The sequence below is a fragment of the Nestor notabilis genome, unplaced genomic scaffold (genome assembly GCF_000696875.1).
Source record: "Nestor notabilis isolate BGI_N333 unplaced genomic scaffold, ASM69687v1 Scaffold20601, whole genome shotgun sequence".
Classification (NCBI taxonomy): Eukaryota; Metazoa; Chordata; class Aves; order Psittaciformes; family Psittacidae; genus Nestor; species Nestor notabilis.
In genome coordinates, this window is record NW_009914546.1 from 1 (window position 1) to 22781 (window position 22781).

General features: G+C 48.5%; 2 protein-coding genes across 2 annotated transcripts; one reads left to right on the plus strand and one right to left on the minus strand.

Moving 5' to 3' along the window:
- Positions 1-671: 671 nt before the first annotated feature.
- On the plus strand, positions 672-6672 carry ZNF276 (zinc finger protein 276). The gene is made up of 10 exons (XM_010023713.1): positions 672-1075; positions 1180-1232; positions 1672-2169; positions 2795-2873; positions 3950-4030; positions 4399-4509; positions 4583-4658; positions 5055-5172; positions 5420-5519; positions 5891-6672. The coding sequence occupies exons 1-10, from the start codon at positions 672-674 to the stop codon at positions 6171-6173; spliced, it is 1803 nt and encodes a 600-aa protein (XP_010022015.1). The 3' UTR covers positions 6174-6672.
- A 119-nt stretch (positions 6673-6791) lies between these two features.
- On the minus strand, positions 6792-22373 carry LOC104399490 (Fanconi anemia group A protein-like; the record flags this gene model as incomplete). The annotated part of the gene is made up of 21 exons (XM_010023714.1): positions 6792-6899; positions 7333-7425; positions 7814-7940; positions 8305-8380; positions 8701-8806; positions 9914-9976; positions 11862-12003; positions 12795-12907; positions 13668-13772; positions 14162-14221; positions 15190-15295; positions 15883-16040; positions 16307-16373; positions 16851-16979; positions 17417-17490; positions 18532-18708; positions 18951-19047; positions 19218-19417; positions 20197-20296; positions 21697-21767; positions 22231-22373. Coding segments are annotated over 21 exons (2315 nt in total), but the record flags the coding sequence as incomplete, so codon positions are not given.
- Between the last annotated feature and the right edge of the window lie 408 nt (positions 22374-22781).

Genomic DNA, 22781 nt, shown 5'->3' on the forward strand with positions numbered 1-22781 from the left:
GGGACGGGACGGGACTGCCATGTGGGAGAGCAGCATGGTCAGTGAACTGGGAGCGGGAGAGCTGCTCTGCATCCTGCCCCGGGATGCCCTGCGACACGTAGAATCATAGCATGGATTGTGTTGGAAGGGACCTTAAAGCTCCTCCTGTTCCAACCCCTGCCACGGGCAGGGACACCTTCCACTAGAGCAGGTTGCTCCAAGCCCCTGTGTCCAACCTGGCCTTGAACACTGCCAGGGATGGGGCAGCCACAGCTTCTCTGGGCACCCTGTGCCAGCGCCTCAGCACCCTCACAGGGAAGAGCTTCTGCCTTATGTGCAACCTGAACTTTCCCTGTTTGAGTTTAAACATTCCAGCTCCCTGCCCGCTGCAGGGCACCACCGGCACCTCTCTGGCTGAAGGCCGTCACTGCCGGCTATAAATACTTTAGAGATAAACACCCTGGAGGGAGAAGATCTGCTTAAGCCAAGGGATGATGCTGGCAAAGCACAAACGTGTGGGAGCAGGCCCCTGGAATGCCACAGTGGGGAGGAGGAACCATGAAAACCAGAGGCTGATTTGGGGGTCAGCTGGTTGCGGAGCAGTGCCCCAGTCTGCAGGAAAGGGTCTTGCTTCCTGCCCAGCTCATGTTGAAGCTGGGGCTGTGGAGGCAGCCTGGATCAGGGGAAAGGGAATGTCTTCCTGCATGCTGGTGCCGTGGGGCTGTAGCTGGCTGGGGTACTTCTGCAGCAGGCACCCAACAGCTGCGTTCAACTCTTCTCTGGCAGGAACTGGCCGAGCCCTGAGCACTGGGTATTGTCGCCTGTGCCACGGGAAGTTCTCCTCCAGGAGCCTGCGCAATGCTTTTGGGAAGGTGCCGGTGATGGGGGAGAACTCGGAGAAGCAGCGCCGCGTGGACCAGGTCTTCTTCACCGACTTCCAGCGGCTGGTCGGCGTGGCGGTGCGGCAGGACCCCGCGCTGCCGCAGTTCGTCTGCAAGAAGTGCCATGCCCAGTTCTACAAATGCCGCAGCGTCCTCAGGACCTTCATCCAGCGCGTGAACGTGTCCCCCACGGGCCACGCGAAGTCCAAAGGAAAGTACGTTGTGTTTCTTGCTTCCCGGGAGCAGTACATTGCCACGTGTTGATGCCAGGTCCTTCTGTAACCCCTGAGACCTCACTGTGCTGCTCTGGGTTTTACAGGAGCGGCGTGGCTCAGGCCCAGCCGGGCACAGAAGGAGGTGCCTCCTGCCTGGGTGAGTTCATGCCCCCTTTTCCTTTTTTCCCCTTCCTTTTGCCCTTTTTTCCACTTCCCCCCCCTTTCCTTTCTCCCTTTTTTTTCCTTTCCCCTTCTGTGATGCCATCAGGACAGGGCTGGGTTTATGGGTGTCAAGGAACTTCTCGAACTGAGCTGCAGAGTCACAGGCGCACACTGGTGGCACAAGGAGCGGGCAGTGAGGGTTTGGGCAGCAGTGCCAGGCCTGTGCCTACCACCGTCAGACATGGGAGACAAACAGAGATACAGTTTCTGCTGTATAATTAACGATATCGGCGGCCACTGGGGCTGCCCCAGTCCATCTCTAGGGGGTCTCCCAACTGCCCTGTCCCCTCCTTTGGGAGCACCATGTCCCTCCCTACGGGTGGCTGTCCCTGGCTGTGCAACTGACCATGCATGTGCTGCCTCTCCCTCGGCAGTCGACCTGATCACGTCGAGCCCGCAGTGCCTGCACAGCCTGGTGTCGTGGGCACACCGGCATGCCGGGAGCTGCACGTCAGCGCCCAGCCTGCAGAGCGTGCTCTCCTCCGAGTACTGCGGCATCATCCGCGCCGTCTGGGGCTGTGGTGACGGCCACGACTACGTCATGGACACAGATTCGGACTGTAGCACGGTGCTGGTCGACAGCGCCTTGTCTGTCAAACAGGAGTGGAACAAGGGCACGGCACAGCACTTAACTGACAACGGGGCAAAGGCAGACAATGCAGAGGCTGTTTCTGCTCCTGAACCCCAGCATGCTCCAGTAAGAACAACTCCTTGCCCGGAGCCTGCAAACAAAGGGACCACATCGGTGCCACTGAACGTAAAGAATGAGCCGCTGCAGAACAGGGATTCATCTCACGCACAACTGGACAGCACAGCCCCCTTGCAGGAGACAGCCCTGCCACAGCCTGTGTCACCAGTGAGCAGTGCCACAGGTAAGGAATTTGCCTTCTGATCCCCCCGAGGCCTCTGGGGAAGGGTGAGGAAACACAGAGTTGGCCGAGGGGCTGGGCCCCCTCCCCAGACACTGCTGTGGTGCAGAACAGTTGCTGGTTCTCCAGCACCACGTTTGCCAGATGTTTCTTTCTGCTCAATCCAAACCCCATCCTTTTGCGGGAAAGGAGAGGCTTCCTGCCCCAATGCAGGAGCCCCTTCTCTCCATAAAGGAAAGTTGCTGGGCTTGTGGGCTGAGTTACTGTTGAACTCCCCCCAGTACCACTTCCAGAAGAGAGGAATTAAATTAACACCGATTTTCGATTACAGAAGTCGGGCTGTGTTTAGTTCTGACAGCCACTGCTGGAAAGGAGAATGGAAGCTGGGACTCACTGTGGGATGAGTCATGAGGGAAACTGAAAGATGCTCAGGGGAACTGCAGGGTAAAGGCTTTCCTGTCCCTGAGCACACAAGACACGGAGTTGGGTTTAAATAATCATTAACTTTATTTGGTGTGAGCCATGCAGAGTGAACCCGGAGCGGCTGGTTCCTTCCCGGCAGCCATCTCCACTGGCTTGATTTTGCTGCTTTTCCTTGTAACACACCGTGTTCTCCTTCATTCCCTAGGACAGTTGAGTGGGAAGCAGGTTCTGTCTGCAACGTCGGATGAGCGGGTAAAAGACGAGTTCAGTGACCTTTCTGAGGGGTGAGAGAAGAGTGGGTTTAACATAGCCTAAATGTCTTCTTTGCGAGTATGACAAACCCGCCTCGGAGAGCTCTTTCTCCACCAGTGACCCAGCCCTCGAGGCCCCTTGGAACCAGTGTCGGAGGCGTGGAGCGATGGGGATGGAGCTCACGCTGCTGGGGTTTGCACACTGGTGTGCGTGGTTTTGCACGCACAAGTGCTCTGTGTTGGCTACTTCCAGCAAACCTGGTCCTGTTTCATTCCCTGGTCTGGGGAAGGAACCATGTGGGGGCTTGCTCGGGCCTGGGTCCTGCTGCTCCAGCCCCTCTGAGCATTCCCCTTCGTGGCTGCTCCAGGCTGGGCTCCACAAGAGCAGTGGTGCAAGGGGTGGCACTTGAAGAGTGATTAAATGGGAAGTGGGAGGGACAATGCTAAGTGGCAGCTTAGCAGTCTTTATAATCAAAGAGTTGGCTAAATCCTTCAAATGCTGGCATTTAAAGTGAGGGTTGTAAATAACTGAGGACTGAGTCTGAAGCATGCCCTAGTGCAGATTTATTTCAGTGTGTCAGCTCACCCCATCAAATGTCACATTAAAAGTGCCACAATAATTTATTGCCTCTTTCTTGGCTTTAGAATTAATTGCTTCTTGTATGGCTTATGACTTGAAAGGAGGAAAGAGTAAAACCCAAACCTATGTGGTTGCTGTGCATGAGGAAATACAGAATGACCTGCAGGTTAACCTGTACCAGACAATTACATTACATTTTGTTCTAGAAAATTACTTTTCCAGTATAGAAAGTGGTGGCAACATCTCTCAACAATAAATAGATCTTTTAGTAACAGCTGGCTTTGTTCTCCTGACAGAAGTTCAATTATTCTTCCAGAGATCTAGTCCTAAAAGCACCCAATTTTGCTATTTGCTTTGTGTACGGGCGCTGTATTTGCCTGAGGAGCTTATGGGGGAGGAGGACACGTGGAGCCTCGGCTGCTGTGCCGTGGGGGAGATGGATGTGCTGGGAACAGAGAACTCGTGCTGCTGCTGGTGCTGAAGTGCCAGGGCGGTGCTGTGTGGGTAAAGGGCATCTTCTTTCTCTCAGGGACTTCTTGAGTGACGATGAAAATGAGAAGAGAAACGTGCAATCTTCAGATGACTCCTTTGAGCCTTACCCCGAGAAGAAGTAAGGGGCTTGTGGTGCAGTGAGCAGTGTGCTCTCTGGGTGAGCGGGAGGGCTGGTGCCTGCTCTGCAGTGGACTTGGCTTGGCCAGTGCCACTGCATTCCTTTGTGGCCTCTGCTCCCTGCAAGTGCCTGCCTGGAGGCCACAGTCATGCCCAGCCCCTGCGTTTCATGAGCTCCCCATTGGGTCCAAGCTCATCCCTCATCTCCAGGCCTTGATGACCACAGCTCAGCTTGTGCACATGCTCCTGCTTTGCCAGGGCAAGCATCAGGCAAAGCTGTCAGACCAGGGCTGACACTTGAGGACAATCAGGTGGGAGAGCTAAACCCAAGATTAAATACTAAACCATTGTTCTTCTTCCCTCTTGGAGGGTTTCTAGCAAGAAAAGTGACAGCAAAGACGTAAAGAAGGCAGAAGAGCCCAAAATAAGGAAGAAGCCAGGACCTAAGCCAGGCTGGAAAAAAAAGATCAAGTGTGAGAGGTAATAAGGAGCTGGGTGGCTGGGCAGTGCCCCTGCTCGGCACGCTGGCTGATGGCAGGGCTCTGCTTCACAGGGAGGAGCTGCCGACCATCTACAAGTGTCCTTACCAGGGATGCACGGCTGTCTACAGGGGGGCTGATGGCATGAAGGTGAGTCAGAGTTTGCTCCTGTCCCAAACCCGATGCTTTGGGTACTGCAGAGACACCTCCACATGAGGAAAGGGTCCCCAGCAGATTTAATTCACTGCCTTGCTATAAGCACTGTAAGCAGTCTGCTGAAAGAAGCCTTTTTCTGTGCTCCCAAACATAATAGGGATGCTCTTCCTGGACTGGAATTCTGCCACTGGCTCAGCAGCAGCCATCAGCCCAAGCTCTGCTGTGTCCCATTACAGCCGCTGCTGCCAGGGTGGAGTTGGGTCCAAGTCTCTGGTTTCTCAGTGAAGCAGCGCCAATGCACGAGCCTGCCAAGATGGTTTTTGAGGGATTCAAGCTTTTGGCTGGGGAATATGCAACCCAGCACTTAGAAGCTTTGTCTTTTCTTCACAGAAACACATCAAAGAGCACCATGAGGAGGTGCGGGAGAGGCCCTGTCCTCACCCAGGCTGCAACAAGGTGTTCATGATCGACCGGTACCTGCAGCGTCACGTGAAGCTCATTCACACAGGTGTGTCCCAGCCCGTGGCAGCGTCACAAACACCCAACACTCGATTGCACAAGGCTTGTAGGTGCCGTGGCAGAGCCCTGTGTGGGGTGTAGAACTGACTGTAAACCTGGAACAAGCCGTTGTGTGGGGGATGCGAGGCAGGGGGAGGAATTCAGGCTCCAGCAGCGAGTGTGGGCAGCTGCACGTGTGCGTTTCCCATACTAGGAAATAAGCAGAATCGATGACTCTCTCCCGTTTTCCATTGCAGAGGTACGTAATTATATCTGTGATGAATGTGGGCAGACCTTTAAGCAACGCAAACACCTCTCGGTCCATCAGATGCGGCACTCGGGAGCAAAGCCCCTCCAGTAAGTGTACACCCAAGTCTGTGTTCATAGCTGAGAGAAGGGTAGTGAAGTTCTGCCAGGCCCTCACAGTCACTGACCTTAGCCCAGAGTGATTCTGTGACACAAACCCTGCCTGTAGCTGGCAGTGTTCCTGTCTGAATCACTTTAAATGTTCATCCACAACGTGCTTCCTGTTGCTGAGCAAACCTTGCACCTCCTCCTGATGCTGTTGCTGTTCTGAGCTCAGCTACCACCAGTAAGCTGCGGGCCTGACGAGAGAATCGCATTGGGTGGCTGGGGTGGTTATAGGAGACACTGTGGTTGTCTTGTGGGCTTGTTCAGTGTGACAGAGAGCTTCAGGCTCGGTGCTGAGCCCCTGCTTTGCCTTGCAGGTGTGAGATCTGTGGCTTCCAGTGCCGGCAGCGAGCATCACTCAAGTACCACATGACCAAACACAAAGCTGAGACAGAGCTGGAGTTTGCCTGCGACCAGTGCGGGAAGCGCTTCGAGAAGGCCCATAACCTTAACGTCCACATGTCCATGGTGCACCCTCTGATCCAGATTCAGGACAAAGCCAAGCCGCTGGAGTCAGAGCCCATTCTCCTAAATACTTCAGGGACTTCAGAAAGCCAAGTGGTAAAGCCAGAAGTGACTGCGCAGCAGGAGCCCACCTGAGGGGGACAGGGAAGCCTTCCCAGTCCAGTCCTGTAGAAACCATACGGCAGAGTGGAGATTTTAAATCTACAGTTTAGTCTCCCAAAGAACTTGGTGGAATTAGCTTCAGCTTGCTCAGAAAAAGCTTGTTTTCATGCTGTGATCCTCCATGCTCACGTCTGATTCAGCAGTGTTGTACTAAGAGTCTGTCTAACCCCAGGGGAGTGGATGTTCGGCAGCACCCCTTCGTGGTCCCCCTTTCTCCCCATGCACACAGTTGTAGAAACAGAGTTTGCCACAACTGTTCCCAGCCTGCAGGAGCTGCTGCTGCCTGTACTGAAGTGCCCATGTGTGGCTCTAGGAGTACCTAGGACAGTGGAGTGGACTTTAAGCAGACATTTTTGTTCTGGATAAAAAAAAAAAAAAAAAAGATTCCCAAAGCAAGTCTAAACTGAAATTTGTAACCTACTTTTTATTGTAACAAGAGCTTCACGGTTATGCTTGTAATAAATTATTTACAAAGTAATTTGAAAGGAAGAGCAGTAGTGAGGAAGTGGCACCTTGTCTGGCCTTTCAGCCATAGGCAGGGTGTTCTGCTGAGCTTGCTGGGCCACAAGCTGCTGCTGCCCTACCTGTCCCTCAGAACAAGACCAGCTCTTCATCCAGCTCCATGGCTGCAGTGGGCCTCAAGATGTGCAGGAGGGTGGCTCCCAGCTCTGGGTCAAGTTCTTCACAGGTGGCCAGTAGCTGGGGGAGAGAGTGAAGAGCATTAGAGCCATTCGTGTGCCTCAGAGCAAGGCCAGAGCCTCTTGCTGCTTCTCAAAAGTGCAGGCAGAAGAGGGAAGCTGTTGCTGACTCGCCCAGAAATAAGAGGGTTTCCTGTGTGACACGGTTTGTGGGAAACTTCAACACACGCCCTGTTGCTGTGCTTGGTATTTTCCCCAAGACCAAGCTTTAAGCAGTGGGAGTGAGACCATGGAAGGGCAGCATTTAATGTTGCTGAGGAAGACGGAGCCTGCAGCCTGGGATAGGGCTATAGCAGTGGTTGAGCAGCAGGTGTCCTCCACTGCTCCCAAATGAGTTACGGAAACTCAGTGTGTGTCACAGGCTCAGCAGGCAGCACAGCACAGGATCAGTCCCCAAGAAAAGCAGGGTGGGGAAGAGGGGAATCTCAACGCACCGGTTGTATGTTTTCAAAGCTTTGGGCAGGGCATCGTGGGATCACACCAAGCAGGAACCGCCGGGCTGTGGAGATCACCTCCAGGGGATCCCCCTGGAGAACACAGGGAAGAGACACAGCCAGTCAGGTCCAAGCACAATGTCACTTTGAGTTCTCAGTTCCCTCCTTCAGAAATTAAAAGAGGAACCACTCCACCACACCAAGGGGCTGTTCACAAGTTAAGCAAATCAATACAGCCACCCTAAGGTCCCATGCAAATAAGGCAGTTTTAGGCAGCAGCTTTTCTCATCCCTAAGGCCTGAGCAAGCTGCCTGTCTGCCAAAGCACCTGCACAAGCTTCCTCTGTCTTGTATGGGAAGGTGGGAACAAGAGGGATGCCACAAGTGGCAGGGGAAGGAATAAAGAATAGGATTCTCTTTTTCAAGACAGAGAGAGACCAAGCTTCACTCACATGCTCTGTGGGGCCTAGGCTCTGGCCTGCAGGATCTGGCTGGGGCAGGTCTTTCCCTTCCACAAAGAGCCGAAGCAGCTGGATGTAGAAATCGAGTGCCACATAGAGGAAAGTCTGCTCCCGAGTGAGCAGCTCGTGGTGAAAGCCCGGGGTGAGGCTAGAGGTCACACAGCACGTCTGGTTAGCACTGGCTCCACAGCAGACACACAGGGCAAACACAACCAGTGTGAATGCTCTGTTTTACAAGCCCCATTGTGTGCAGGGCCACCCAACTGCCCAGAGCAGGCCAGGCAGGGACGCTCCTGTTTGGAGCACAAAGCTGAAGAGAAACTCCAGCAAAAGATATGGGGCTCCTTAAATAGGAATCCTTCCAAGATCAGGTATTTTCTCCTGCACAGCTAAGGTAAGAGCTCAGCTCACCTACAGTCCAGCAGTAGTTACCCCCATGCCAGCTGCTGTACAGAGAAACCATCACCCACACCCCTCCTCACAAACACCTTCTGAGCCCAGCAGGACGTTACCTGTAGAATGCCAGAGGCAGGAGCCGGATGTGACGGTCCGAGGCTGCGCTGCGCAGGACACAGTACTGCCTAGGGTCTGCAGTGGACAAAAGAGAAGCACTAAGCATCTTTCGCGGTCCTTATGCCACTCTGCATGCTGCTGCAGCACAATTTTCTTTCAAGCCAGTGAGGCTTCCTCTACCAGAGGGAACAATACTGAGTTTCAGTCATTCCTGATCATCAGCTGGGTCACCAGACTGCAGGATATTAGCAGGATGTTCTCAGCTTTTACTGAAACAAGTATTTTTTTTGTGCTGCTGACAAAGGCCCACCAATTCCTTGTACACTCATTGATCAGAGCCAGGACGTGCTGGTCCAGCCATGAACCTCACCTTCCCACCCCATGGAGGCACTCACCTTTCTCTGCTGAATGGAAAAGCAGTGGCCAGGATGCACCTCTCTCTTCCAGGCACTGCAAGATCTCCAGGGACCATTCCAGAGACACATGAAAATCCACTCCTTCCTGGCCATCAGAAAGGACAGGTCTAGTTTGTCTTACACTTGATACGCACCAAAGCAGAAAGGAACCGCTCACAAGAAATTGCGTACATGAAGAGCTCCACTAAGGGACCTTTAGGAATTTAGCCCACATCTTTCCCCTCACCTGGCAGCCTGGATTCCCCTGGGCAATCAGGCACCAAAGCAGTACAGTGCCTTCATCACCAAACACAGCCACCACAGGGCTCAGTTGGGAATGATTTGTGGAGAGGGGGAAGTAGAATCAATGAGCAACTGACTCATCCACAGCGTGCTTCCCAGTGGTGCTCAGCACCCATCCTTCTCCCCAGAGTAGGCTTTTTCCCCTCTAACCTTTCTAGTGACAGCATGTCTTGGGGTTGTGGGGCTGGGTTTTTTCCTTGCATTACTTATTTTACTTGGAATAACCTCCCAGATATTTCTTTCCTCAGTGACTCTTCCTCCAGATTCTTCCAAAGGCAGACTACGAGATCAACTGATTGTTTCACTGGAATCTGCTCCCTGATCCAATCTGTAGGCGACTACACAAAAGGCTGCACTTCAAAGCTGTGAAGACAGCAAAGGGACAGAAACAGGCATTCACAGGCAGGAGGGTGCATAGGGCAGGCAGCTGCCGGAAGAAACCTGTCATCTTTGCTCCTTCATTTAATAGCATTAAATCATTTGGAAACAAAAGTTCCCCCTTGCTGAGGACCCCTTCTCCTGTGAAACACCATGTACGCTCCCAGCCTGAGGAAAAACATCATCTAACAAATATGAAATGCTACACAAAAGAGAAGAGAGAGAGGAGGTTCCTGAACTACCTGGGAGGTGTAAAGTCTGGACAGGGAACTGAAAATAGTAAGTCATTCAGGAAGAGAAATGAAAGCTACTGTAGTGAAGGGAAAATAAGGTCAGTTAGAGGGAAATACAGGTTTAATCTGGTTGGAACAGAGGGCTTTCAGCAGGCCCTGTCTGGGATGTCGCTGATCCCTTCCTTCTGGCAGAACAAGCCACCAGCCTCCGCAGTACTGGTACAAAGCATTTTTAGGCAGCAAACCAAGAAGATCAGACGGATTTAGTGCCATGAGAATTCCCTCAGGGTTGAATTTACCTTTGGTGCTATTTTTGCTGAGATGAGATCCATGAGTGAGAAGAACAGCAGAGAAACAAGAAGCTGCAAGGAAAAGAGACTGCCTGTTAGTGGTATCCGTGGTGGTGACTCAGAAGGCACGCTTTCCCATTGGGAAATAACATTTCACTGAGTACATTCCCAGGATGGACCTGGATGAACCACAAGCACTGCTGTTCCTCCCAGCTGAAGGCAGTGTCTTTAGAGAGGACAGCCTGACGTTGTTTGTTGCTTCTAAATGTGTATTACACACCCCAATGCACTGTTCCCGAAGTCAAGACAACAGCTGACAACTTCTTCCAGTGAAGGGAAAACCAAGTGAGCTACCACAGACATAAACCTGGAGGAGAGCTAGTGTTGGTCCACAGCCAGCATATCACCAGCAGATGCAAGTGTATCATAATCCTGTCCTGACATACACTGGTTATCACTTTTCTGGATCCCAACTGCATAAATCAAAGACTGCAGTGGCTTTGTGATCCTGGAAAGTTAAAGTAACTTCTTTATTTGTGCTGCTAATCCACTTGTAAAGCTAACCCTCCTTTCTTATCTCTGTCTGAGAAAGGAGAGGGCCAAGTCAGACAGCACGTTCTATGCACAGCAGGTCTGTCTGCACATCCATAGTGGTCAGGGCAGGAAACATGGCAATGAGAGACCTCACCCTTCAGCTGAGAGCATTCCAGAAGCACAGACTGCTGCATGTGGATGAATCAAAGAAAAAGGAGAGGCACATGTGGAACAGTTAGGTTCCTTGGATTTAACCAAAGTGTCTCAGCCCTAAAAGGTGAGACAAAATCCCACAACACTCCCCTTTCTGACAGAGATTTGCCCCTTAACACTGCCACCTGAAGGGATTCAGCACCTGACCCCACTCCAGTGCTGTGCATGGGACCAAGTCCCCACCACGGAGAGATCTGTGCAATCCCACCAGCACCAGAGCAGCAGTTGAGGGTGTGAGCTGGGGCCTGAACACCAGTCAGCCACTGGGACCCCCAGTGTTCTCACGCTTTCTGGCACCCTCCTCCTCTCTCAAGGCAGGTTTTCTGAGGTGAAAGCTGCTATTACTCCACATGTACCAAATGCTCACATGAACTCAGTGACACCAGTTTCTGACTAGCAGCTTTTGGCTCTTGGCCAGTATAAACAGTAGCAGAGTCAATCCCATAGCAAGAGGAACTGCTACCCTCACTGCTGCCCCAAGCAATAAAACTGAAGAGTAAACAGTAAGGCACGGGTTCCATTTCAACAGTGTTTGCCTGTGAATGTCCCAGTACAGAGACACTCCCCATATGGAGCTCTAGTCCCAGCTATCCCCTGGAAGATCAACAGACAGCACTGCGGGGCAACAGCCCAGCTGCCTCCTCAGCAGGGTGCTTCAGAGAATTCCCATGCACTGAGGGCACGGAGAGGCATTTCCTGGAACAGACTTGGGAAAAGCCTCCGGAAATCTCTCCCTGGAATTCTCAGCACATCTTCTGAGAGCCCTTGAAACATGTGCATTCTTGTCTCAGAGACCGTCTGCATCTCCTTAATCTTCCAGCCAAGTTGCCCAAGCTAAAATCCACAGGGACTGCTCCTTTGTCAGATAGAGAGGTGATCCTAGCATGCCATGGATTGAGCTCTCAGTCTCTGCAGTGCTCTTTCCGGCTTCAGTTTTTAAAGCTGCTGTTTATTAGTTCTCCCTGGCTTCACAAAGGAGTCAGTAATGAGTTAAAAGTTAAAGTTTGGAACAGCTTTGCCTCTAGGATAATTATTTAGCAACTGATATTTTACAGCTTCATTTTATCAACTAGTCATCAGCAAGATTTCACAACAGGGTTTACCAGGGGCACAGCAGTATCTCAGGACAACCATTTCTCAGCTAAAGACATTCTACTTCTAGCCTTCAAGTGGTGGGAACAGCAGATGCTCAAAGTGTGCCCAGTCTTGCCTGTTGTGTGTCAGTCCCCAGCCTCTTCACTGCCTCTCTCTCTTGTCCACGTGGTGACTGCTGCTGAACAGTACAATGGAGGAAGGCAGCTGAAATCCAAGGAGGGTCAGAGGGAGAGAAGACCACTCCTGAAGAAAGGAAGCTAGGAAACAAAACCAGCATGTCATGGGTTTGGAAGAAAACAAGGTAGGGGGAAATCAGCTTTGAATGAGGAGGAAATCAGGGGCTTGAGCAAAGGTGTAAATTTGTGGCCAAAAATTCTTCTCTCTTAACTTATTTCCCCTGCAATTGGATGCTATGTAGAAACAATTTAAAAAAAAAAACCAAAAAAAAACCCCAACAAACCAACCCAGAAGCAGGCAGAAGCATTCCCAAATCTCTTATCAGAGGTTGGGCAAGTTGTTAACTGTACACTCTACTACAGAAGCAAGTGAAGCAAGGAGATTCTTACACTGAATTCCCAGCTTTTGGAGAAAAGTACCAGTCTGTTGAGCAGACAGCAGAACAGCTAAAGAAGGAAGCATAGAGAGAAGCAGTGGGTAGCTTCAGGAGACCAGAGATTCGCCAAATCGGGGAGCAAAGGGTGCGGCAGCTTAAACAAATGACTCAACACTGTGCTAAAGGCTATTTCCAGTGTTTCTCTAACAAGGACTCTGCCTTCCAGTCTCCTCTAAAAAAGATTCTTTTCCTTATGGTGAAACACTCTGACCCATATTACACAGAAGGCCAGACTAAGTAATTATAATGACCCATTTTGAGTTTAAACTCTACAAAGGAATCTGTATATAGCTGTCCTACAAGCCTCAGTCCACATTAGCATCTCATGCAGCCTGGTGAAACCCAGCCTGGCTCAGAGAACAGGCCTCCTGGGTGCCCATCCCTCAGAGAGCAGGTTCTCCTGTTGCAGATCCACACTCGGGTTCTCATACACACCTGGTAGCTGAGGACTTCAATTCCTTCAGTCTTTCCAGTTCTTCTGCAAGCGGAACCCCAAAGAGTCTTTTCCACTGAGAGCAAAGTACTGGCTCCAGCCTCGGCCACCAAAGCTAGGAAGAAGGTCAAACCAGCAGTGTTAGTGGTGGTGAACTCAGTAGTTACCATGCATATCTGACCGCAGACATCTCAGCCAGGTACTTGCAGAAAGGGATGTCCATCTCCTCCCCTTACTGAAAAAGTCCAAACTATACATTCACACATAAAAGCCATGAGAAGTTTCACATCCTGGAAATGCAAAGAGGGTAATTTGTGATCACGTTCATACCATGCTGCTCCGAAACTCCTCTAGCAGGACCAGTCACAGAATCCTAGAATGGTTTGGGTTGGAAGAGACCTTAACGCTCCTCCAGCTCCAACCCTCTGCCATGGGCAGGGACACCTTCCACTAGAGCAGGTTGCTCCAAGCCCCTGTGTCCAACCTGGCCTTGAACACTGCCAGGGATGGGGCAGCCACAGCTTCTCTGGGCACCCTGTGTCAGCGCCTCAGCACCCTCACAGGGAATAGTCTGTGCTTTATGCACTTTCTGATTGCTTGGCACGTAACAATCAGCCCCTTCACTGTGCGTCTGAACCCCAGACAAGTCTCCCAGCTTCTCTTAAACAGCCTCTGTTCCTCTTGTATAGTGGTACTCCAAAACCAAGGCTGAATGCCCAGAGCTGGAATCAGAGATACAAGGGTACAAAACCACTCCATGATTTCCCAAAGGCATTAAGAATTTCCCCACACACACTTCACAGTTTGCATTAAACGAAGTTTAAGACAAGTGCTCTAAACTGCTACTTATCTAGCCATGAAATAAGAACAGTTACCGCTGCAGAGAAAAGCACAATGGGACACTTGGTTTGACACGCTGTTAGAACATCATTGATCCCTTCTGCAAATTCCTCACAGTCCAAGCTGGCATTAAGCAGGCCCTGGAAGGGGATAAATTACATGATGACTACACACGTATGTCTGTGCTGCTTTGAAGTATCTCACCAAGCTGTGTGTAAACTAATCAAAGGTAACTGTAGGGGTCAGCATGGCCCAGCAAAAGAAATGTGTGCCCAACAGCTTTTCCTTCCCCCGTCAGCTTTGGTGTGTTGTCTTAAAATTAACCTCTACCATTACTTCCTCCTGCTACTTCTCTGCATTTTCCTGGATTACTGCTTCTCTTTTTGGAATTTAAACCAACGATTCTCAAAACAAGAGTACAAATAGGATTTCTCATTGCCAAGAATAGCATACAGTTGGGTATCTGGTGAGGAAACACCTACTCTGGCTAGCAAAGACAGTGGAACAGAATGACAAAAGCAGCAGTTACCCTGAAGAAATGAGCAGTGATGTCGTAGGAGAGAGCATAACCTCTGGAACAGACGTTCTTCTGTGGGAAGAGAAGGAGAGGAAAAAAAATCATTCCCTCCCTTTTGAAATATGATTTTCTTTGAACATTTTGGGTGTCTGGCCCAACAGGACTCAGCACAAAATCACCCTCTGAGATCCTGAGCATCAATTCAGACTGCAGAAATCTCATTTCTACATGAAGCAACACCATTGACTAGGTGGTGCTTTACAGTCCAGCACCAGAAAGCAAATCAGACAGCCATGCTCACCACACATGGATGGCAGAAGCAGGTTGATTAAGTCTTGGAATGAATGGAGGTTTTTGGCTGTGCCTAACATGACAATGCAGAAGGGCTTGAAAAGGCAGTCAGGATGTATAAACAGAAAGGATAGCTATTCTCAGAGCACAAAACAGTGCCTTGGGAGATCTTGGTGTCAGCTGATCTCCCAGGAAGCTGCAGAGATCTGCTTATCCTCCTGTGTTACGCACGCTAGAGAAACATTCAAGGGATGACACACAAGACAGCACCCCCCAGGCTGCTGCATGTGTGTGCACACCACAGACATACATTGTCATGAACAACACAACTGGAAAGAAAACTCCTACCACCCAAGAACTGGCCAAGCCACCACCAGGCTACTCTATAAACACCCACCGGTGGTTCTACCCCTGGACTGTGCACTCCCAGCTCCAACCACTGCTATGCTGGCTGGCTCCACCCGAGATTTTCCAACACTGTTTCCAAGGATTCTCTCTCCATAGCGAAAAATGCCACCACAATTCCAAATGAATAAACCCAAAAGCCATCATCCTACAGCAGAGAGTGCTGAGGAGACCTCTGCAGACCTAGGGGCTGGAAAGTCTTGAGCTCGATGAGTAGAATGTCCTTATGATCTAATATAAGCTAAGTTTGTTCCAAGTTTGGCTGCATTTTAACTCCTGTCCTTTAAGGTCTTAATCTAGAGCATTTACCAACAAGAAATTAGTGTTTGGCTAATGACACATACCAGCTCTGAGTTCACAAAACGGAAAAAGTCTTCACAGTCCAACACTGTTTTCTTTCCTTTTCGACATGTCATGATCAGAGTGGATGCAGGGAGCCCCACCAGGACCCTTACAAAGGGCAAAACAAAAACAAAACTGAGGTTAACATCAGGAAGAGAATCAGACTCCATGCCCTTGGAGCATGTGCCTTTGACATCAAGGGGAGTTTGAGAGATGTCAAACGTGAAAGATCTCAAACTGACTGCAGATCTCAAACACTGACTGCAAGAAACTGCACAAGGAATTTTTCTCATTGCCAAGAAACCCCCCTGCATTTCCATGATATATACACAACTTCCAAAGATACTAGCAATGGCTCAAAAAATGGACATGCACACCTAGCTGACAGCAGCAAATAAAGTAATCTAACAACAGTTACAAGTGCTTGCAAGAAGAATGGCTGTAAACATTGCCCATGAAGACATGGGTGCCTTTGAAATCCAGTCTACTGGCAGGGCCAACTAGAGCCCAAGGCAGCAAGACACTTATTTCACATGGGTACCAGGGAATAAGTCTCTCTTGCACATTTGTTACCATGACAATAGTGTCCTCCTCACTTGTGGTGGAATCAGAGGAGGGACTACCCAGCTACACTAGAATTTCTTTGATCAGCAGTTTTGTTCAAGATATTCCCAGCCAGTTAGATCTGCACTTACCTTCTGTGCAGCAGCAGCTCCTGCTGCCTCCACAACTGCTCACCCAAAGCAGAGCCAGGTTTTCTGTCTTTCAGTCTTTCCTGGAGAATCTCCAACAGGAAGTGTCTGGTGCAGCGAGGAAGCAACCTCTGCCGACACCCCAGCTCCAGCACCATCTCCTAAACAGGGAGATGGGGCGGGAGGGAGGAAACAACAGAGTTTGCCAGGACTATACACTAGTTTGCATTCAGACCCTCTATGTTTCTCTGAAGTAATACAAAGAGATCAGTAAGAAAAACCTTCCTCCCCATCAGTTTCCATGCTACTGCTGACATGGAGAACCGAATATCAGCCTTATTTACACTGAGGTATTAGGAAATAATTTCTTACTCTGATGGGTCAAATTCAAGGCTTGAGTGTACAGATACACAGAGTATGAAATCACCTGCAGCTTGCAGAGGATATCAGGATTGACAGATTTCTTTGACTGGCTGCAGCTACCCAGGTCCAACCTGAAATTAAGAGACATATCAGGTAACTAATCCTGTTAGCCCAGCAGGATAATACCATACAAACAAAGTCAAATAGCTTCAGATGAACATAAAGCTCTAACATTAATGTTCCTTAAATAAGCTGTAGGTGAGACAGCAACTCTCCTCTAAACCTCCCTCATTTTCCAGCTTCAGCCGCTTCCTCAGGGGCACTGGTGCTTGTCTGGCCAAACAATCTGAATACAAATTCAACATAAAGGCAGACAGACTAGGGACTCTGTGACTGCAGCCCCAGACCTCTGTCACCCAAAACAAGATTCTTATGCAAAGACTGGTGAGTCCTGCAGGGCCACCTCCCAGCTTTCACTTCTAACCAGACCTGTGAGAAGGGAATTGTTTCCACAGTCCCATGTGAGGCACAAGCTCACAGCCCCTGGCTTGCACGGTCATTAGCAGAACCATTGCTTCTGCAGAAATGCAAGTCATGATGCAGAATACCTTTGTGAGGAATCCAGAATGGCATTGATAACAATGCCACATGCCTTCTCTAGGTCTCCATCGCAGCCACCACAAGCAGAAGGTGAGGGAAGATACCACTGATAGATGGCCCAATAATGGAAATCCTGCCTGCAGTATTGAAAAGGAGAAGATAGGAAATCTTATCACAGATTAGATTTTAATGGTGCTCTTCCCTTGATGTAAAAGGAAGCTCACACAGCAAGTAGAATGACAGATAAAAGCACCCATACAAGTACAAATAGAAAAGTCATCCACCCAACACCACATGTTCTGATGTCAATCATCTCTTGCTTCTGGAAACAGGGAGGTTTTGTGAAAAGTTATTTGGAAGGACTGCACATGCAGGACAGAGCTTATCTGGGTACACTTCCTCAGTTTAACATGCCTCATTCTAGCATTGCTGCAACTCTGGACAAACCATAGTAGTCAACAGGCATTTCTGCCCTGCAACAGCCAGTTTATTTACTTCCTGATCTTCAGTACTTTTTCCTGATATGGGGTAGTAAAGACTCTTGAGCTATTCAACAGAGCCCCTCTGCACTTACCTTTCTGAAGCAGACAGAATATCCTTTTCAGGGTACACTTCCAGCTCCAACAGCAGCCACTCTCTGAAAGACAACTGGGAAAAGCAATGAGTTAGGTAAGAGGGCAGACCAGCAAGGCAACTTGTGCAGAACAGTCACCTTTTTCCCCAACATAAAACCCACCTTCACCCACCCCCATACACAACCCTGCACAGGTTAAGACAGATGAGACAGCAAACATCAGCCCAAAGAAATTCTTGTGCTGTTTCCCTTGCAAGAAATCTAAACTAAGACCCCACTGGCATTAAAAATTTACTGAAAATGAGCCTATAAAACATCTCACACACACCCACATACACCCACCCCTCTGACATTTCCAAACATGCTCATCATCTCAAAGTCTAGATACCAGAATGAACACATGTTATTAGAAATAAATGCTAAATGAACAAAGCACCATAGTCAGACAGATTGGTACAAGCATCAAAGAAAGGTTTTAATGCAAAGCTATTTTAGCCTTGTACATCAAGCTAGCCAAGCACAAGGAGTCATTCTAGTAACATGACAAACTCCTCTGCACAAAGACAAACTGGTTTTATATGAACCAGGTTAAAAAAAGAAATCCTGTCCAAGGGTGGTATAAAGAGAATAGCTGTGATTTTAACCTGCTTCTCAGCAAGGCAGAGCCAAAAAAATCAGAGAAACACAGGTGGTTCAGGAGAACATTGACATTCAGGCAAAGCACCAAAAAAAAAAAAAAAAAAAAAGCAAGTATTTTCAGTTATTTGACTCACCACCACTTCACAGGCAGTACAGAGCAGGAAGCTTAGGCTACGGACAGGCCTCTGCTCTGCACTTCCTGGCCATTTTCTTACTGATACAGTATAACTTGTCAAGCTTTCTGCTTTCACAATTTGCAGGATGAAAAACTTGACTCTGATTTTCTATTTCTACCTTACCATCACCATCAAAACTTACAAATAACACTGAGCACGTGACATCTTCAGCTGTCAGACCAACTTTTCAGGCATTAAGTTTTTACAAGCAGCTTTTTATCGCCAGTAAGGAAATGCAAAGGGCAGATCTGAAAAAATGAGAATTACAGTGTGAACTGAAGTCATGGTAAATATTTATACCTGGAATGCTTCTTCTTTCAAGAGCTCTTGAAATCGTGCTTGTTTCCATAAACAGAGGCTGGCTCTTCTGTAGTTCAGAGAGGGATGTGACAGGGAACTCCAGAGTAGGTCCGTTTTAGCCTTTTCGCACAGGATTCCACGAGCTTCCAAGCTCAGCCGTGGCACGATGTACTGCAGCTAAAACAAAGGCACAGACCCCTGCACATTTCCATCACACACAAAAAAAGGCTCAGTGCAACCTCTGGTTGTGTGACACTACCAAACAAGCAAATACACAAAATGCTAAGATGGGAGGATACCAAGATGCGTTTTTATGTAAGTTCCTTTGCATGAGTTAGAGTTGCACAGGAGTCTGCAGCAGGAAATTGAACTGAGACTGATCATTCTCATAAGTAAGGGCAAAACATTTTTCCTTTTACCTTTTTAACAAGGCTAGGAGGAAGCAAGGCACACAAATCCTCATGAGAGCAGGATGAAAACTTGCACATAAGGTAAGATACCGCTGCAGTGCAAAACCTGAGAGAGAAAAAGAAGAAACACGAAGTCCAAAGTCAAACAAAGAGTGAGTATTAAAAATGCTTTTAACCTATTTGCTTTTGAGAGCACTTCATGTGCTTTATGAGCGTCCCTCCTGTGGCAAACCTACACCAGGGAAGCAAGGACCTGTGGTGGAGGCAGGACCTCACCTCATGCAGAAGGCAAACGATTCTTCCGTCCTGCACACTAGCAAGCAGTTCCAGTACTCAGCAAGGGAAAGGAGCTTTGCAGGAACAGGCAGAGAAATCCCAAAATTGGCTTCCACTTCAGGAATTAAAGCTCTGGATTCGCTTAAGTGGACCACAAAAGCTGCTAGACCTAAAATATGAGCATCATTCAGGGAAGGACCCTGCAAGACAAACACACGCACAGAACTAGAGAGACATACATTGAGTTTGTAACAAAACCACCTTTCTCGGGGGGAAAAAAAATAACCAGAATTAATCAAGTAGCAGAACATTTACTTCTGCCCATTGACTAATTAGTGCAGCAGTATCAATTTAGCAGATGAGAGGCACCAATTACATCAAACATGTTCTTCCTTCCTTGAAATTGTGCAGCTATCTTTGGTCAACCTGCAGCAAAATTTAGATGTTTCTGTAACACAGTAATTTAAAGAAACTAGCTGTAAATTCAGCCCAGCAGAACTGGAGATTTTCAAGGCTTTTAGCTTCTATGACATTTTATCAGGCTTTTAGTCTGAACCCTGCAATATCATAGGGTAAAGGAAATTAAACCAACAGTTCTTGAGAAGCCACACACTGCTGCACCCCAGATTTAGGGTATTTTTAAAAGGGGTGTACCACTGTTATTCAGCGTGGAAGCTCAGGAACTAAGTGTTCTACTAGTTTTCTTTTGGCTTGTTCATATACTTGCTTATTTTAGCTGCTGTATCTCAGAATGCATTAACCTTCTAGCCTATGTATTTCTGCAGGAGAACATTCAGCTCACACTCCTGAGAGCAAGTTCATGCTACTGGACCAAAATGAAGGTTTTTTTGAAGCTTGAACACTAGAGAAGTCCCTCCAGGATGTAGTCCAAATAGGTACATGCCCCACAGCACAGAAAAGGGAAGTAGGATAGCCTTTAGTACACTATAACCATATTATTCTTGGCTGGAAAACTAACCTGGTGATAAATAAGCTGGCAGAGCCTGCGCAGAAGCCCAGGTAAGAGATTCCTGTGTCCACATATCATCTTCACAAACAAGGAGAGACATGGTCCCTGCCTGCAGGAGGGAAAACCCACATGCTCATTTGACTGCTGCTTTTTATCCCCAGTACAGGAAGAGGTATTTAAAAATGCTTAAACATAGTGAACCTGAGCCATGCTTGTAAATACAAGATAATTATCATTCCATCTAAGGGTTCAAAGGAAGTGTCACTTTTGGAGTATCTGAGCAGAGGACCCCTCCAAAGACATGAACACCTCCAGTGTCTAATATATAGTCTAAGAGGTGTTCCGAGATAACAAAGAGAGGCGGAAGCTGCCTGGGGCACAGTCAGCTTTCTTCAGACAGAGAGCACAAGGTAAACAGAGGCAGAGCAATAAATGGGATAAAAAAAAAACAAAGAGCAGAAAAGGAATTAATATGGCAAGGTCCTGTTGCAAAACAGGAGAAGGGACTTTCCCACCCAGCTGACAAAACCCAGCACATCCTCAGAGGAGATGGGATGGGGAGTTGGGTTTAGAAGCAATTTCCTGGAATGCCCTTGCTTGTCACAGCTATTTTTCAGCACAGGTTTTGATACAGATTCACTTGCTCCAGGGCAAAACAAGTCAAAAGAGGGAAAGATGGACTAGTTGCCACAGCACGCTGCACTCCAGGGGGCAGGCACCTAGTTCAGTGCCACTGGAAGCTGGGCTTGCAGGCAGCTTGTAAGCACACTGTTGTTTCCCAACAAAGCCATTTTCCACTGAAATGTTAACCAGACTACAATGTTTACAGACTTCTGTTACACCAGAAAAGAGGTAGCTATTAACAGAGTCCTTCCAGAGTCAGTGGAGTGCTGCCTCTCCCTCCTCATACAGGCCAGCATCAAACTGAGTCACTTCCAAGGGGAAAAGGGGATGGGAGGTAAAGAGAAGGTGTATCCTGCTCTTCCTGTACTTGCAGCGTTAGGCTTTATGCCTCACCTGTTTCATATTATATATGGCATTAGGGAAGAAGGGTGAATGTGCCAAAAAGACACCCCAAAGACTCATCAGCGCTCGCTGTCAGAAGACAAGCATTCTCCACCCCTGATCTCTAGTGTCAGCCAGCAAGTAATTCCTGGACAAAAGGAATTTGTTTCATTCCCCATCCTCCACCACTGAGCTGAAAACACCAGCCTGAGCACATAGGTTTTGTAGAGAGTTTTTATACATTGTCACAGAGCACAAAGTAGAGCCAAACGCCACCTTCTTCTGAAGGGATCAGTAATAAAAGAGGAGAAACATGTTTTATTTACACATACACATCAAAGCACATTAGTTCTTAGATTACAGAGCCTCAGAATAAAACAGCCTGCAACTGCCAGCCTGGCACAGTGGGTATGGACAAGCAGAAGTCTCTCCTCACCCCTGGACAAGTGTTGGAATTCTAATGCATTAACCACTTTTGATTTCCCTACTTTATCTGCATCTTACCTGTCAGGAGGGTTAAAGTAGGAAGCAGCGATTAGGTTTTGGCAGAATGATGACAGTAGAAGATCGACAACCTGGAATTGGAGACACGTTGCTAATTCCTACTTGTTGGGCTGGATATCTAGATTTAGTTTTCTGCCGTGTATATGTTTCCCAACATTAAAACAAGGAGACAAATCAGTTAATGACGTGTGCTACAAGTTGTACAGATCCACTAGCACTAAGAGATGGAGAATTAAGCCAGTAACAGCTCAGGAATGATCCCACCAAACAACAGAGACAAGCCTGGTGAGGAAAGCCTAGCCCATTACAGGACTGCTCTGATAGAGTATCTCTCCAGATCTCGTCAGCAGTTATCCAACAACTTCCAGGAGGTTAAAAGATATGAACAGTCTGTAAAGGGCAGGACAAGGTAGATAAAAGGAGAAATGTACTTCCTGTTCTCCACAGACAAAGCGGCCTTTCACACAGTACTACCCAGATGCATTTTTACCCACCCAACCCCTCGTTTCTCACCCCAAGGAAGGCTGTACTCACACTCTGATGGCAGGGCTCCAGCCTGGGGGCAGAAATGTCAATTTGGATTGGAGAATGCAAAGTAGCAGCTTCACTCTCATCACTGCTGTGACCCAAGACTTTTGCCAGACTGTCAGAAACCACTGCAACCTGTGCTGGCACATCTGCAGGAAGGTTGACAGGAGGAGAGGAGGACCAGGACAGAAAGCACAGAAGATTTACAATTCCACATAGCAGGAAGAAGAACAAGTGAAATATGTACTCTAATTGATCAGAGCCCAAAATATGTTAGTAAAAGCTTTAAGGAGCAAAAAAAAAGTTAAATGGAACACAGTGATTATTGCCTTCATTTTAGAAGGCAGCGCTATTTTTTTCCCAGTTAATGTGTATTGCCAATACACATTGAGAATAGTTTTTCACACCAGAAAGAAAACAGCCTTCAAAAGGGGGCCCAGATCACCAGGCGAGACCCAGGAACAGGGCTGCTTGCCTTGGCAAAGATCAATGTGGTATCAAGTATCACCACAGAGACCTGAAGTTCTGAACTCAAGCATGGAAACAGGTCAGACACT